We start from the raw sequence: 17,157 nt of genomic DNA, 5'->3' as shown, positions 1-17,157 counted from the left end.
TATTCTTTGGGAATTTGCTGTATTGCTTTCCTCCCTAAAAGTATTTACAGATAAATAACCATGACAGAATGGGTGGGGTAAAATAATCCACATGACTCATCACTGGCAGCACATAACTGCACATAAATGCATCCTGATTCTCTCTCACAACAATCATAAGCAAGATTATCTGTGATCCAAATGTCCCATACGAGATAATCTCGTGACAAAAGGATGAAAAATCCTTTCCAAACTGGTATAGACATAAAACAAATAACATGCCAGCGAACGTCACTATACTTTACTCAGAGGGAGGATCACAGATTTGATCTTGAACTTAAAATACAGACCTTCACTTTTTGAGCTGCAGGGCCTGCTGAGCAATTTTATGATTTCGATTGGGAGATGATAATTTATTTCTGAATTTAACAGGGATAAAGCATAATACTTTAATGTACCATAGCCGAAAGGTAAATTTCATCTCCAGTCCCTGCACAGAGGCAGCTAGCGATATACATCTTGAAGAAGCAATGAGGTACACTCAGTTTTGGTTTCCAAATAATTTAAAGACAGATATTTTACCCTGGCCACCGCTCTGTAATGGTGCCAAAAATGCAGGTGACTGTGAGAATGTGTTGGAATCTCTCCATGTAGCTCATGGATCCTTTATTTCTGCACACATTGTTCTGCGTATAGCCACATTCTCATTATAGTGTGAGATATTCTTGTTATCCATCCTTTCTTCTCTTGAAGTGTGAATTCATCACTATACTGGAAAGAAAATGGTCGTATTCCATCTGCTGACCAGCTTGGTTGCTGTCCAGTGGTCCACTTCATTACTCTTTTAAAATGACTGATGTGGAAAAGAAGATGAAGGTCTTTTGAAGCACCACAGCCCCCCTGAATGGGCCTTTCAAGTGCAGAAGAGACTGAAATTCATAGCAAGGAAATACATGAGAGAGTGACTAACCATATCTGGGTGATACAGAACAACAACAAAAAGTAGTTATCATAATGGGTATAAACTTGTGGATATTTTCTGGAAATTTACAGACTAAGTGGTGTAGTGGTTAACACATTTGCTTGGCAAGCAAATGTGACCTTTTGTTTGCCAAGTCAGAGACACAAATTCCCTTTGGGGATGCATTAGGAAAGGAACAGGAGCCAAATCAAACATGTGGAAATACTTGCTGTGGCAAGGGAGCAAGTAGCTTACGGACTAAAAGATTAATTGTAAAAGTTACTGAATATTTGTGAAAACCGAAGCTGCATTTGTAGCATATATATGTGTGTTTTTCTGCCTAACATTAGCCCTGCATGTTCAAATGCTCCAGTTGTTTCAATCTTTTGCCAAATAAAACAGCCATTAACAAAGGCTTTAATAGACACGCACAGTGCTATTTTTGAGTTAAGGCATTTAATGCATTGTTCACTTGTCCACAAACAACGGTGATGTAAAAAGACACTGATAATTGAGAATTAAACCTTGGAAAACATCTGGCATGTCTTAAGAGTGACATAAAGACATGGGGGATTTGAAATAAAGCTTAAGGATTATGCAAATTACCTTTACTGTACAAGAGCAACAATAAGTTGCACTTGATTCTCTAATGTAATAGAAGTACATAGCAGCTATGGAACAATATAAAAGAAGGAAAAAAACCCTAATTGTCGTGATCAAGGTTTCCAATTCTCTACAGTATAAATTTAATTGCATAAGTGTCAGTGCAAAGTGTGAGCCTCCCACTTTGAATGTGAATGTGCATATGTGTGTGTGTGTGTGTGAGTGTGTGTGCATATATATATATATATATATTCACACACATATTTCAAAGTGAATGAAACTTGTCATTAAAAAGAGAAACCTTTAAAAAAAAAAAAAATAGAATAATGTTACTAATATTCAGGTGTTATTTTCATTGCTCAGCATTTGACTTAAGCTATCAAAATGCCTGCAGATGCAACTATGTACGATATATTTGGAATCATTTTTATGCTTACAGGAGGGTAATTGTTGCCATTTATGTGTCCAATTTAATGTACCTCCCTGTTACACAAACAGAGGTCATGCACATAGTTGAGTGTGATCAGGACTGATCCAGACAGTGACAAACTGCACTCCCCCTTGATATATACGACCACAGAGCTCTGGAGAGTATGTGCCTGTTTCATCGGATGCAGAAGAGTGTCCTGCTATAATAAATGGCCCTGCTTGGAGTAGTCGGCAGTTTGGTAGCATTAGGAACTGAAATGCATTAGGGCTGATTAGACAGTCCAAGCCCAAGTACCCTCTCCTGGTAATGAGAACGCTTTGTCACTCATTAACACCTCTACCATTCTGGCCTTGTAGAAAGAGAGCACAAGACAAGCATTTGCATTTCTTCTTGCCAGCAGAAACACTTTCTTTTGATGAAGTTGAGAGAATGAAAAGGAGAATGAGAAAGCAGTCAATTGCCAGCTGCACTAGGAGTGGTGATTTTGTGAAACAATGGTGTATGAAAGGGAGCTTTTGGGGAACTTTTGATGAAAATATATTCAATTCAACTTTTTTTTTTTTTAAAGAATTGATGTTTTAATCTGAGCCATGATTATGCATGAAGACCATACATGTATGTGACTACATCTAAGATGTCATTACCTATATTACTATTATAAAGAACAAAACATGTCTCTCTCCCATGAAGCACTGAAGTACGTTTATTTCTTCTATGTTTCAAGTGAAGTTCAGACTGTTTTCATTCGATACCCAATTCACTGGAAATAAATCTAAATAGTTTACTTCTGCATTTTGCTCTTTTTGTTATTTGACAACAACTACTCTCAAAAACCTACTCATTACATCAACTTACTATTTCTAGATGGAATCCAGTGTCAGCGGCTTATGGCCTCATGTTATAATTAACTTTTTTTTCTCTGCCAAATTGCTGCAGGCCAATTAGCAAGATAACAATCCACAGAACAAATGTCCTTCTCAACAAAAGAGATTTTTCTCAGGCAATGCTTTGTAAGTGAGACAAAGTATTTGGAAATGGATCTAGCTCGTTAGCCATTTTAATAAAAGGCAATGAAAAAACACATGCATCTAACCTTGATGGCTTGTGGAGGATATATCATGTAATCACATAGCTTTTTTGTGTGTTTTTAAGGCTTTATGGTATGTTATGTTTCCTCTTTTTAGTTGACCTTGCGGTCAAAACAGCGTGCATGGGTTTCTCTTCCTTGTTTTTTGTCTTTTAATATAAATATAATTTGATAGAATTTACCAGCTTGACCTTTATGAAGTACAATCTCTACATACACAGCAATGCTGCAGGTTTTTGATTTATTAATTGTAATGGCTCTACAGTGAATTTCAAATTGAAGAAAGTATCAAGTATCAAGGCCTTTACTGCAGCCGCCCTCAGTTGCTGCTCATTTCAGGGTCTCCCTTCCTTCTGTTTTGTCTTCAGTAACTGAAAAGCAGCTCCGCTGGGTTGAGATCAGATGACTGTCTAGGTCACTGAAGAATATCCAATTCTTTGCCTTGGAAAACTCTTGGGTTGATTTTGCAGTATACTTTGGGTCATTTTCCATTTGCTATGTGAAGTGTCATCTGATCAGTTTTGTTACATTTGGCTGAATCTGAGCAGTAAGCAGAACTCTGTACTCTTCAGAGATCACCCTGCTACTTCAGTAGCCACATCTTCGAAAAACACCAGTGACCCAGCTCCACTGGCAGCCATACATGCCCTATGCCACAGTGTTGCCTCCACCATGTTTAACTGCTTGTTTGCTTCTGATCATGAACTATTACCTCTCTATACTTTTTTTCTTCTGATCATTGTTCTAAGAATTTCATCTATTCAAAGATATTTTTTCATAGCTGTCATGGTCTAGACTTTGATCATGATACAACTACCTCCTTGAGACTGTTCTCGACTCGGATAAACATTCTGAAGGGATTTTTCTTAACTTATAGAGGAATGAATTCTTTGACCAGTCACTTTAGTTGAAGTCTGTCATCTTTCATGTCTTTCTTTGGTGTTGCTGAGCTGGCCAGTGAATTTTCCTTTGCATCAGATTGTTGATTTTGCCACTCTTAAAGTTTTCCTTATCTCTCTTCTAGCATTATTTGGAATTTTCCAATAATGACATCCTTCATGTGCATCAACATCTCTCTGGACCTCATACTGAGAATTACAAAGACCAGATACCAAATGTAAACTCAAGACTTGGAATCAACTCTAGATGTTTTATATACTTGTCACATGATAAGAGGAGGAGGAATGAAGGAAGAGCCGTACACCCATATGAGGAAATATCCTGTGGAAGAACAGTGTCCCAGAGCTCACACAATGCCAAGGTGCACTGAACTTGCTTTGGTATCTTAGTATATTTCTGTTAATGATTCTGTGAATGAATCTTTAATTCCAATATTCCTAGTATTTGCAAAGGTGTCGTTCACAGTCCACGTCTATATACGTATAATACAAATCATTGCAAAATAGATCTTGAGGAGAAGTTGGTTTTGGAAATACAAAACAATAGTCTTTGACCCCAGAGATCAGGGTTAGCCTCCAAGCATGATTTGTGCTTCGATTTAGAAAGTAAAATTGTTTGATTAAGGTTAGGTAAAAGATTTCGGTGTTGCCAAACATTGTGTGTTATGATAGAACCAAATCGGCAGTGATATATGCACTATGGATCTATGTATGTCTATGTATCTATGGCTCCACAAGATTTGCCAGGAGACATCAAATGTAAGCAAAAGAGTGGATATTATAGATAAACAAACCTAAGAATTTGTTGCTAAGTAAAATTAAGCAAAACAAATTCCTGCAGTTATGCATTTTAGAAAGCAGCAGCAATGCCATGTCATCTTGCATGCCACTGTATTATCAATCACATACATAGTCCAAATTAACAATGTGTGGACACATTGTTGCAGTCTTTACAAGGTAGATTTACTTCAAACCTTAAACAAGTACAGAGTCCTCACACTGGACACAAAATTCATTTATGTGAAATATAAGGGCGACATAACAAACAGCAAAAACACAGATAAGTAAGTATGAAAGAATAAAATCAAATCTAACACTGGGCAGCTTAAGGACAGTAGAGTAGATATGCTATAAATACATCGTCTCCTTGATTACAAACAGAGCTCTGGTTTTCTTGGAGTTCGTTCCACATATGTGCTGCATAAAAACTGAGTGATGATTAATCCTGTTTATTTTTCAATACGGGAACAGGAACCAGGCTTGTGCCAAAACAGCTGAGAGGTCTGGCTTGTTCATTATGGCCTCTAACAAACGTGTTTTTAATCACCTTTAGCTGTAATCTTACAGTACTTTACTGGTGATACAATTTTTAAAATTCATTTCTTTATTTTTTTGATATAGCATGAGGTTTTGAGAGTTTGACTTAGTTTAGTATCTCATTAAAATTAATGGATGCTTTACTCAAAGTGGACTTCCTTTCATCGTCTCAGCTAGAACTTGTAGCAGTATTCTCTCCAACCTCCTGCAGCTTCTAGCATTGCTGTGCTTTTTGGTCTGAATGCAGCCGTGTTGTGCAAGATTTGACACTGAAAATGCATTCATTTTATTGCTCTAAACCTCATATAGTAAGACCTACAGTTTCACAATAAGATCCCTGCATGAAGTCAAGATCATCTCTGCTACTGTCTGATGAAATGGATACGCTGCAGAGCTGCTGTATAAGAAAGGGTAAAGTCATCATTTAAGAGGTTTACCAAACCAAATGATGAAAAGACTGTGGTTCAGCAATGGTAGAGCTTTAGTGTACGTTCTATGTGCACTATGTACACTCAGCACACTGAGAACTACTCTGATTTCTTAGTATTTAAATTTTAAAACGCTGTAACTTGGAGCTGCTGGTGAGAAGGGTGTCTCACAGAAAAGCCCCAGTTCCAAAGATAATAATGCTATAAATCTCTCTCACCGTGCTTTCTTCTATCAGATGTCTTTTCTTGCACGCATAAACCAGAAAAATGATTATCAGAAGCCTGCATGCCAGCGTGTTCTCTGCGCTTGCTGTTAAATTCAAAAACAAAGAGAAGCAGCCGCCGGGTAAAGTTCATCCAAAGAGAAGAGATTCATGTTTATGATCCGCTCTTACACTTCAGATGCTGCTTGAGTCATGTTTTACATATCACTGCCTGCTTCCCTGCTGTGTAACTGCAACGGCTTTGAAGGTGTCAGATTAATTAAAAAGGTTTCTTTCCAAAAAAAAGAAAAAAAGAAAGAAAGAACCAACTCTGCCTGGATTGATTTCTCCAACTCTGAATAAAAAGCCTAAAAACTGTTCTTCTCTGCATGTGAAGAAGACTCTTGCATCTGAATGACACAGCGTGGAATTCCTTACACCATTTGTATTTCCTACCCCGATAAGAGTGTTTGCTTTTCCTGCACCGGAATATAGAGATTAGCTTGGGTTTCTTGTTGAGAATCAGGCCCTGAAGGTGTGTTGGTTTTGCTGTTAAAAAGGCTTTATCATCTACAGACGCAACCAAAACAAACTTTAATCACAAAACTCAACTGATCAACAATCGTACATGTTTAAAGCCCATTCTTTTCTCAACCTTCTCATCTCTTCACAAGCACTTGTTTTCTTTTAGTTCAGAAAACCCTCCTGATGATTTTGAAGGATTGCTACTTGGCATGTGTGAAAACACAAAGGCTAACTCACCTCCTGGCCCTGCGATGGCTGCGGTGTTTGCGTCTGTTTCCTTTGATGCAGCCATATCTGTCCCTTGTGTCCACAGCTTTCCTCTCATCAGGCTTGAGCTGCTGGCAGGTTGTAGTTTCTGAGCTGTGGGGGAAGAGAAAAAAGGACAAATAAGATTCAGTTTTTGCTCTCGAGCCTTCAGTGAGAACTTCAAGCGATTTTTGCAGTTGTCCACACAGCTAATGCTTCCATCGCACAATAGTGAGGGGGCATTTAACATGCTTGGTTAGCCTTATTCCCTTTGGTCGACTGGGTATGTGTTTTATTCCCCTCCATTTCTTTCCTCCAGCCACTCTCTAGGAAAATTGGAGGTCAGCCATTTACCATTCAAATCAATGTGTCAATTGAAATACAGTTATTTACATGCCTCAGCTGGCCTGCCATTTTGTGAAATGGTGCTTTCTGCCTTGTGCTGGAACAGTTCTTAAAGTTTTGTCCTTATCTATGACCTAGATATATTTAATAAGACGTAATCAAACCAGACACTCAGATTTTCTGTTTTGTTTTGGGTTTTTTTTTTTTCAAAAGTGAGGAAAATTATTTCTGGCTCCCAAATAATTTTTCCATAAGTCAGGTGTTCGGGTAATTCAACCACTTTTCATCTACAGTGAAATACGGCATAGAATGAATGATTAAATAAACTGAATGATTTGATGTGAGCACACAGTTCTAGCCCTGCTTATTATTCTCTGTTTTAGTCATGGGAGATTTGAGCGTAATTACACATTCTCCTCTTCGTCGAGTGGCTCCCGTCTGATTGTAATGAGAAGATAATCAGAGCCAGAGATTAGGACGTCAACGCCGCCTCCTCCTCTTCCCCCAGCGACGAGCAGGCAGGGCCCGTCGCTTTCTATCTTCCTCACCTTCATTCTCCTTAGCCTCTCAGCATTAGAGGGAGTGCCCCTGACAGGGAACTAATAATGTAAAATGGCAGACTGGGTGCTGCAACATGACCAAGTGTGTGAAAGGTGATAGGGGAGATAAAGACAACCACCGGAAGGATGATTAGTTTGATAAGGAAGGCTGATGGAAAGGAACCTTTAAATAACCTGGTGATTTGGCTAATTTTCTCCTTGCTGATGTAGAGCTGAATAAATGTCAGACCACACTGTTGCCTGGTATTAAGGATGCCTAATCAAATACACTGAATTTCACTGAAGAAAAAAATAGTAAAGTAAAGAATAACATGCCATCGTAATCTCAGCATTTCTTAATGGGGGCCTGTATTATATTCTGATATGGATGCTAAGACTCAAAACATCTACAATTCTACACAAAACTCAAACTCATACTCAAAGATGTATGATTTGTTGCTATAACACAGCAACTAATAGATTTTGTTGAGACATTGTTTTCTAAACTGATTTTTTTTTTTAGTTTTGGTCTATTGATCAAACAAAAACAAGCACAAAAGATGCAGCGTTTTCTACATACCACAAGCCGACATTATAAACAGCATAAGCTGTTATTCACTCATGTAGCAAAGGGAGATGTCAGCGGTGAAACAACTTCAGTAACAGTTCATTAACTGATTTTCAGTATAAAATACAAACGCAGAGTAGAAATGATTTATGAGTCATGTGTTTTCCATACAATTTGTATCCACTTGCAAAATATCCCAACCAGAATCAAAACACATAATATCAACTGAATGATGGCCGTTCATCTTAATCTGGTGATTATAATGAAGAAAAGGGGAAAAAAAAAACCCTATTATGAATCCTTATAAAATACAAAAGAGTCAAGTAGTGGATGCTAACTTTCCCAAAAGATCATTACAAAAATGTACAAAAACACCATTGGTCTCAAAAGGCCAGTCATTACAGACACACACATACACACACACACGCACTGAATCACTGTATCATAACTCCACTGTTTTTGTGAGCAATGTATCCTGATAGTGCTGTATTATATGTAACTATGTTGCTATCTGTAAGTATTTTAACAATATACACAATTCGCTTTAGATACAAGCACGAGCTGAAAACTGCTCTGCCCTGTTGAACTCTCCACTTTATGTCCCTGAACAAAGAGCAATTTTCTTTTACTGGCCCCATTTTGGCTTCTTTGTTATTTGCTGTCACTCTAAAAGCAGCAGTTGATGACTTTTAAATGAAATCAATTTTGCTATCACAAATGCACGTTCCCTTGATCTGGCCCTGCAATTTATGGTTAGAATTTTACAATAAGCACCTGGATTTATTGCAAGCTGCTTGTATCTGTCAAACCAAACCTTGTGCTTATTCTCTTTTCCATGTTCACATGAAGTCCTTTATTCTAATTTATAACCAGACATCAGTTGAAAGTATTTAAAGGGAGACTTCCAAGTACCAAAACTACAAAAAGCAAATCAAAAGAAATACTGTGCATCTTAAGTTAAGGTGCTTGGTGACAAAGTATTACATTAACTGGGGATCTGTTTACCATAAAAATAGGTGAAAGAATCACAGGAGAAGCTCAATTTTCACCCAGAAAACTTAAGTTTCAGACTTTTTTGGGGGGGCTGTTTCTTGTCGTTTAGGTCATTTTATGTACTAAAACAACCTGATAATGGCTTAGTCACCATAACTACTCAGCTAAGCATAAAGAATACCCTTTAACAATGTAAAACACAGAGTTGGTCCCTACAATTTGGGTAACTTTCTGTTTATTCCACATTATAGCCTGATACAGTAGGTGCCAACGAGCCATATCTGCAGGAGGGATCACATCAGACTTAGCGGGCTGATAAAATTCAAAGTGAGGGTAGCATCCCACTTTTTGACTTTTTGAACTCTTTCTTTTATTATGTGCGTCAAGTTGAACGTGTGTGCTGCAGAACATCTCCTTTGGCTGTGTTTCGGGAGGGAGCGAGAAGTGACCATGCTGTGATCAACTCTTGTTCCAGTCTTTGTCACAGAGGGAGAGTCTATCTCCTCTCAACATGAGGCTCCCTTGCTCCATCGTTCACCACTGATGCTGACACGGACAGATGGTACACAAAAACATGCTGCAAACAAGATGACAGTGCTTTTTTTTTTTTAAGGCCCAGTGGCTGTGATTTCCCCCTGTGCACAATTCCAAATTTGAATGGGGGACTGTGTGTGGTCAACAGATGCAGAAGTAGCTATATCAACATATCAAGCAAGAGGTAATTGGCTGAAATAAATTATTTCTGTATTAATATTAAAATATCTAATGCCATGATGGTGCAGGGCAGGGAAAGACGGGCTCCTCCCTAAAGCAGGACCTGTATGGTTTTAACAGAGGACATCATTCCATCTGTTTAACTTTCAGTTAGAGATGGGTGGTCTGATATCATATCATATAATTATAATTCAAAATATAAGTATGCTGCTTTATTTTGGGATATCATCTGCTTTTTGATCCTCATCAACTCATAAAAAGGTCCCAGGCGAATGTGACAAAATATGTTCACAGAAGGCAGCATGGTGAATGAAAACACTGTGGTGAGAAGACCAACACTGTAAGATGAGTTCAACTAAATGTGTGAGGAGAATTGTTATTTGTGGCGTAGATTATAAGTTTCCCATAGAGTAAAATCTTTTGGCAAGTTTTCCTACTTCTACTTTCAGCTGTGTGCTGAGATAATCATAAAACATCACAGACAGCTAGAGTCACAGAAGGATCGTCATAGTTTGTGTACAGTTTCATTGTCCACACCCCATTTACGATGTAAAATTGAGATAAACTGCTACAATGTCTGCCAGGAGCTAGACAGTAATCTGCCAGCTGCTTTACACACCGCCAGCGCACAGTTGGGGGTCTCAAACTCATAACATCGGCTGACACTGTACAGGTGTGCGAGAAGCATGCAGCCAACCATTAAACCCATGCACCTGCAAAACACCGCTGCACAGCTCTGATGTTTGCATTTCAAATGTGTCAAACGTCTCTCTGACGATTAATACAGATCGCATTCTCGGCTGACGCAATTAAATTCTGCTAGATGTTTTCGTGTTTTCATCCGAATTCTGCTATTTCAAATCAAGTTTTTACTCAACGCGTGTGATTAAAACTGCTGCTTGACAATTCAGCAAAGCTTCTGTGGCAGCTTCAGAGCGCTCAGAGCCGTGTCAGTTTAGAGCTTCTTTGGGGACACAACAAAACACACATCACTTGAATGCAACCTTTTCCTTCTAAACCTTATGTGTATAGATACCCCACTTTGACAGAATGAGATCTTACAAGATAGCGCTAAGAGACACCCAAGGGGAATTTGTGCATTTTCTATTCTGTGATCTCCTGAAAGCACAAACAGATAAATGCACTCCCTCGCTGCTGTGTTATGGTCTATCAGCATAAATGATTGTACCCTGACAGCCTCTGCTGCTAGCGTAATTAACCTTTAATTACACATATTTGCAAGTATATTGTACAAGTAGTATCCATGTGTACTTTTGAATTTACAAAAAAAGAGCAAACAAAGAAGGTGCGCTTCATTATGAGCTCTTGCTAACTGGGGAGATATTAACAGTTTTACAGGAATAGTTCAACTATTTGCTTTTACTCCTGCAAGCAGATAGTTAGCCTTTTTTAATATCCCCATATGACAAATTTCATAACTATATTTTGTCTTAAGCAGCAACAAGCAGCAACAAACCAGTACCAGTATGGAACCTTAATACAATCTAGGATCCAGCATTCAAAAATCCATATTGGCTGACTTTCCTCTCATTTTGGTTGCCATGCCATCCTCACAGGTGCACCGTCTTGCTGAGTGAGTGAGCCAAGAAGACTCATGTCTAATGGAGCAAGTGAATAACAAACTGCGCCAAGCAAGTTAAGGGATACGTGGAAAGATCAATACTGCTAATGCTAAAGCAACAACAGGAAAACAACATCTGGCGCTCGATGGATGATATGTCACTTTGTGACACAAAGGAAGAGGATTTAAGGCTGAAGAAGATTACTGTTAAGCATTTCCCCCCATCAAGTTAATTGTTAACACCAAGTAAAGTGCTCATAAAAAATCTTTACTTCAGCAGCACATGTATTGGTATAAACAATCCCTCCCTATACAGTGAAGTAGCCCTTAGTCCAACAGCCCAAATACCCTGATTATTCAGTGGAGGGTTTCCCCTCTAACTCACTAGCTTATAGACATGTCAAGAAAAGTGTAAAAGATAACAAAGAATGAGGGAGGACTTGTGTGACCTTCACCCTGAGAAAAAGAATCAGAAAAAGACTGACAACAGTGCAGAAGTGATGCTTTTATTTTTTCTGTTTCCGTAAATGATTTAAGAGTTTCCAACTACTCATGTGAGATTCAGGGTAGCTAATAAACTTTTCATTATCCCTGTCACAGTGACTGGGAGCAATTGATTATCATTATTACAGGAGTGATGATAGTTGAGATAATTACTAGAGAAAGAGGTGATCTACTACCACAATTAAAATCCCAACACTGTGGTCCCAAGTCACTTTGCTTTAATTTATACTGAGAGTGTTTATCTATGTTTTAGACTCAAGTGGAGAGCAACTTTATCACCATCCAAAGGACAGAAGCGAGCAATTAAATCCCCACAAAGTGAATGAAACACATCTCTCACGTGGTTAAGTCTTAAGGCACACACGACCTGCTAAAACTGTTCAATGAAAAGTTAAAGTGGATACTTTTAGGTCAAGTGTTATAGATTAAATGTCAAGAGATTTTTGAGGCAATCATTCAGCTGAAGAAACACACAAACAGGCCTGCAATTAACTAGTTATAAACAATTAGCCACATGAGCCCCAACCACTTCATTAACACTGCAGAAAGTTGCTGGTTTGAGCACTAGAAGTTTCACAATCAGGAAATGGCATAAAATTATGAAGTACTGATTTAAATGAGCTTCTAAATATGAGCATATATTTTGCAAAGTGAAATAACCCCCATATGTTGCTGTGACAGTCCAGTTTCCATGGCCTCTATTGTGAAAGCATGCTCTCTAAAACATGTCAGCCCACGTTAAAATGTGGTTTCATTTCTTTCAGCTACCAAAATCACCTAATGTTTTCACTCCACAGGGGAGGCAATTTTTCTCCTAAATGTGCGCAGATGGGTAATAGATTTTTGGTGACATTTCTCCTACCAGCTAAATTGCAGCTTTGGATGCAAATCCTTTTGGGGGATTGAGATCAGCCCTAAATTGGCCGCCTCTTCTTCCATACTACGCATGAAGGGAAGGCAGAATGATAGAAGTGAATATCAAAGATGTAAGCCCCAGCTATGAGGTATCAGTGGCTCCAGGCAATTTTCCGTCTTTGCTAGTTTGCTCCAAGTCTAACATTAAATTTCAGCATAAAGCTTTGACAGCACCTTAGGCTGCTATCATGTAATGATGAGAGTAAGTTTTCTCTTTTCTTTTTAATTTTAAGGACCATGATTTATCTACAAATACACGTTTTTTATTATTGAAAAGCTTCCTACAGAGTGCATTAAAAAGTAATTCATTTAAGCAACTTGTAAACTGTTTTTATGCACTGGTATTTAGAATTATCATATTTTTTAGTCAAAAGCACCTGATGAGCATAAAAACTGCATCACAGAAGATGAAACCAGTGGCTTTTATAAAAGATAGATTTCCCTGTAAACCTCTAAAGTCAAAAGAGGTTAAATTAGTCAGTGTTTCACAATAAATTTAAGAATTCTCTTTCCCAAAGATACCTGGACTCCAACTGAACTCAGGCCATCACATTTAAATGCACTAAGTGATATTTTTCTCTCACCAGGCTGAAGAGGCATGTTTTAAACCAAACCACAGTCTTTCCCCAAACCCAACCAAGTAGTTTTTGGTGCCTAAAACTAACCAGTGAGTGAAAAGAAAAGTCAAAAATTGTGTGCAAAAACAAAATTAATAGGCAAGTGAAGTCTTAAATAAAAGTCGACTAACTACCAGACCTGTGACTTAATCCAATATTTGTCAGTGTCCTGTATTACTGAGGCTTGTATGTCAAGACACTGATGCCAAAGTACATTGGGTGCATTTACAACACCAGCAGTGCTGGGTACAAGACATTACAAAGTAAGTTACAAAGTAATATGTTACTGTAATCAGATTGCATTTTTCAGTAACGCAGTAATGTTACATTTCACTATACTAAATTACTTCCAGGACAGAAACAATTGCTTTGTTCTGCTAACACAACTTTGGCTTTTTGCAACCCTCTGCACAGACAGCATGCTAACGCAATGCTTGCACACAACCATTAGGTGTTGTTGTGTTGATATGTGGGACAGTAGCATATAGGTTTATATTGTTACCTGGTAATTACATGATAATAAGTGTAAGGTCAATTTCATCATAATTCATTGTAATGACTTATTTTATTCCAACAAGTAATTAAGTAACATACTGCAGTACTTTTAAGAAATGTAATGCATAATACATAGAAGTTTCTTGAGCTATGAATGTAACACTGAACACCAGCAGAACAGTAGTCATGGAATGAGAGGAGGACACAGAAAGTAAAAAGTAAAAAGAGGGAATGTTACTTGTGCATCGGTATAACAAATACATTAAATGCCATTAAGTTGTATGCCACTGAAACATGATCTTATTGTTAATGCATATTTACTTAATGTTACCCGCTGATATTTTCGGTACAAGTACTTTTTTTTTTCTACCATGGTCCATGCACTCCCTGATTTTTGCTCAAAACAAATGGGATCATTTAGTTGCATGGACTATGCAAAGTTCGCAACATGGCTTTGTAGTTAAATTAAAAGAACTGATTCTGATTAGTCCAATTAAAATGTCTACATCATTTGTGAATATGAAATACACTCATCATCTTTGCCTCACTATCAGCCAATCAAGAATAGCGAGGCCTTTACCCTTGCAGCGGGTGAGTACCATGCGTGCCAGAGTGACTTTGAAGACAAGTGAGGTTGTTTTATTCAATTATTGTGTCCTGATGATAAAATGGGAGCAACATAATGGCTTGATTAATTTCCTTATCACGGTGAGCACAAAGAGTAATTACAACCAAATCCACCGCTTGGTGAACCACACATCAATCAAATTAAAGCAGTCTCCACTCGGCAGCAATCACTTTCAAACAGAACAAATGAGTCGATTGGCTCAGACCCCCGCCTCCGGCCAGAGAAATGTTTACCTAAGAACTGTAACTCCAAGCAAAGGTTACTTAGGTTGATTAGAAATCTCTGAATATGTCAGAAATTTTAATAGAAATTGTGTATGCACAATTATAATGTCGGTATGAGCGAGGTTGTGTAGAACCTGAGTGGTGTTATGTGCCCAAAGCAATCATTATAGCTCATGACAATCTCGACAACTGGCAGCTACAACCTAGCAGGAAAGAGGTTTAGAAAAGCAATCAAATGTCAGCTTATAATAACGTTGGGGCAACTCCATTACCATTGCCCATACAAAGTAGTCATGGTCCTTATTGACTAGCAATTCCTATAAAATTTAGCCTTTACAACATGTAAAGAGGCATGTTGGCATTTCTTATAATTAATGGGGCCTGGTTTAAAGAGATCAGCTGAATCTCTTGGCATGTGAGGTCAATGCAGAAGGAAAACTGAACTCTGACCTCGGCATTCTGTGATAACATGACTGCTCATTAGGACCATGGCGTGGGGAGCTCAATCCACCAGTGTCATTTTTTCTCTTTTTTTAAAAGCCTTATTGAATTGGAAAAAAAAATCTTCCCAAGTTAAAGTTACAGGATGTTGAGTAAAGTAAGTAAGTTGACAGTAAATACTGCAAGGCACAGAGTTACTCTTCACTATAAATATCAGTCAAGTCAGTCATCAAACCACAACCAAATACTGGTGATAAAGCAAATAAACCAATGTCTTTCCCTCAAACTTTGCTTATTTTGCATCTGACAGTGTATTTCATCTTTAAGAGAAAACTGAAAAACATATTTTCATAGACTTGCTTAATAAAGTAGCCAAACAAATAAAAAAAGACCAAATGAAATTAAATGTAAACAAAAATGAAATAATGCTTAGTTTGAAAAGGTAACAATTTAGAACATAAGACAGAACATTTTACTTTCAAATATCAGGGTATCTGTAAAATCATACCATGCTGTCCCTGAAGCTAAAGCTACCAAAGACCAGCTCATTGAAATTAAAATATCTCTGGATGTTCCTCTCCAGAGATATGTAAATGAAAACTGGAACATCAACTGGAGGAGGAACCCTTTTGGAAAATAAATTCATGTTTTTAGCCAGTAAATTAAAGCCTAAGGGCTTTACTTGACTTGGGTAAACCTACTGCATTTCATTTGCAGCTCTTTCTATTTGCCCTCTCTCAGTAGGGCTAAAAATCAAATCAAAGCACAGTATTAGCGCTCAGATTCACAAGAGCTGCTGGAGCTGTGGTTCATTATCGGAGCCACTACAGACGGAGAAGAGAGGAGAACTTGTAGGAAGGCATACTGGGGTATCTTAACAATTGGATAACATCTTAATATGACATGCTGTGACTGCTCAGAGTGTATGATTTCAGCATAAAATGTCTAATTGGAAAGTGACATGTGAAATATAGCTGCAGCAATTCTAAATTGGAAGCTACACCTCGAGGTTCCAAAATGATGGCACCATTCCCTGCTGCTGCTACTGCTGCTGCTATACATTTAATTCTTGTTGAATGTCAGAGAATGAAAGGCTACATTTATGGCAGTATGGTGCATGGAGACAAAGCCAATGGGGTAATTGGCCGCAGTTGACTTCCAATAGCAAAACATTTTAACACAGGCAATAAAAACTGCTCAACAGCAAATAGATAAATCCAACTGATTAGCCCATAACTGTCCACGAATGCCAACATTTTGCTTCCGACATGGCCAAACGCAACAATACTTTACATACTTTAGAGGCAGTAGAATTTTAGCAGTAGAATAGCTCCAGAATCAGATGGTCGGTCCTCACTGCAAATATTGTTAACATCTAAACTGGTAGTGTTTCTCATCTTTCACGCATCATCACGTGTGCATCAATTACTTGCTTCTAAATTGAGTTAGAAGTGATTAGAGGGTTCGTTGTGCAAAGGCGGAGAGAGGGAAGTAGGCATAGTTTGGTTTAATTAGCAGCTTGTGAGCTCCACTTCCTCATTGCACTTCTTCCTGTGTGAAGGAGATTACTGAAGAGCCTTCTGCAGATGCTAATGTACGTGGAGAGCACTGAGGAAGAATCATTGTGAATCCCATGTTTAATTAGCACAACCATGTCACCAGAGATGGAGGAAGCTGCTGAATACTGAGCCTCTGGATGACTGACAGGCGGCGTTCCTGAGTTCGACCAAAGAACAAGACAAAGAAGTTGAATCTTTTAGAAAAGTTGGATGATGGAAACTGTCCTGTTGTGAAAAGGAACTCATTTTGCCAACAAAGTCTAATTTCACCAGTCAAACAGGCAGCTGACAGATGTTTTGGGGATTGGACATCTCTGTTGCTCCATTTTTCAATGTAGGCCAGAGAGATGGAACT

General features: G+C 38.2%; 1 protein-coding gene across 2 annotated transcripts in view; it reads right to left on the bottom strand.

Moving 5' to 3' along the window:
• Nucleotides 1–17,157, bottom strand: part of srrm4 (serine/arginine repetitive matrix 4) — a 62,810-nt gene that overhangs the window by 20,591 nt on the left and 25,062 nt on the right. For both annotated transcript variants that reach the window (XM_086315248.1, XM_086315249.1), the window contains one exon: nucleotides 6,670–6,792. In XM_086315248.1, coding sequence (XP_086171374.1) covers nucleotides 6,670–6,792 — 123 coding nt within the window. The remainder of the gene's footprint in view (nucleotides 1–6,669; nucleotides 6,793–17,157) is intronic.

This window comes from Aulonocara sp. 'chitande type north' Nkhata Bay, linkage group LG12 (genome assembly GCF_057382095.1).
Source record: "Aulonocara sp. 'chitande type north' Nkhata Bay isolate Kocher_YH1m ecotype deep benthic linkage group LG12, A_spYH_male_GT1.1, whole genome shotgun sequence".
NCBI lineage: Eukaryota > Metazoa > Chordata > Actinopteri > Cichliformes > Cichlidae > Aulonocara > Aulonocara sp. 'chitande type north' Nkhata Bay.
Note: the sequence above shows the minus strand (reverse complement) of the source record. Positions and strands in the feature narration are given on the sequence as shown.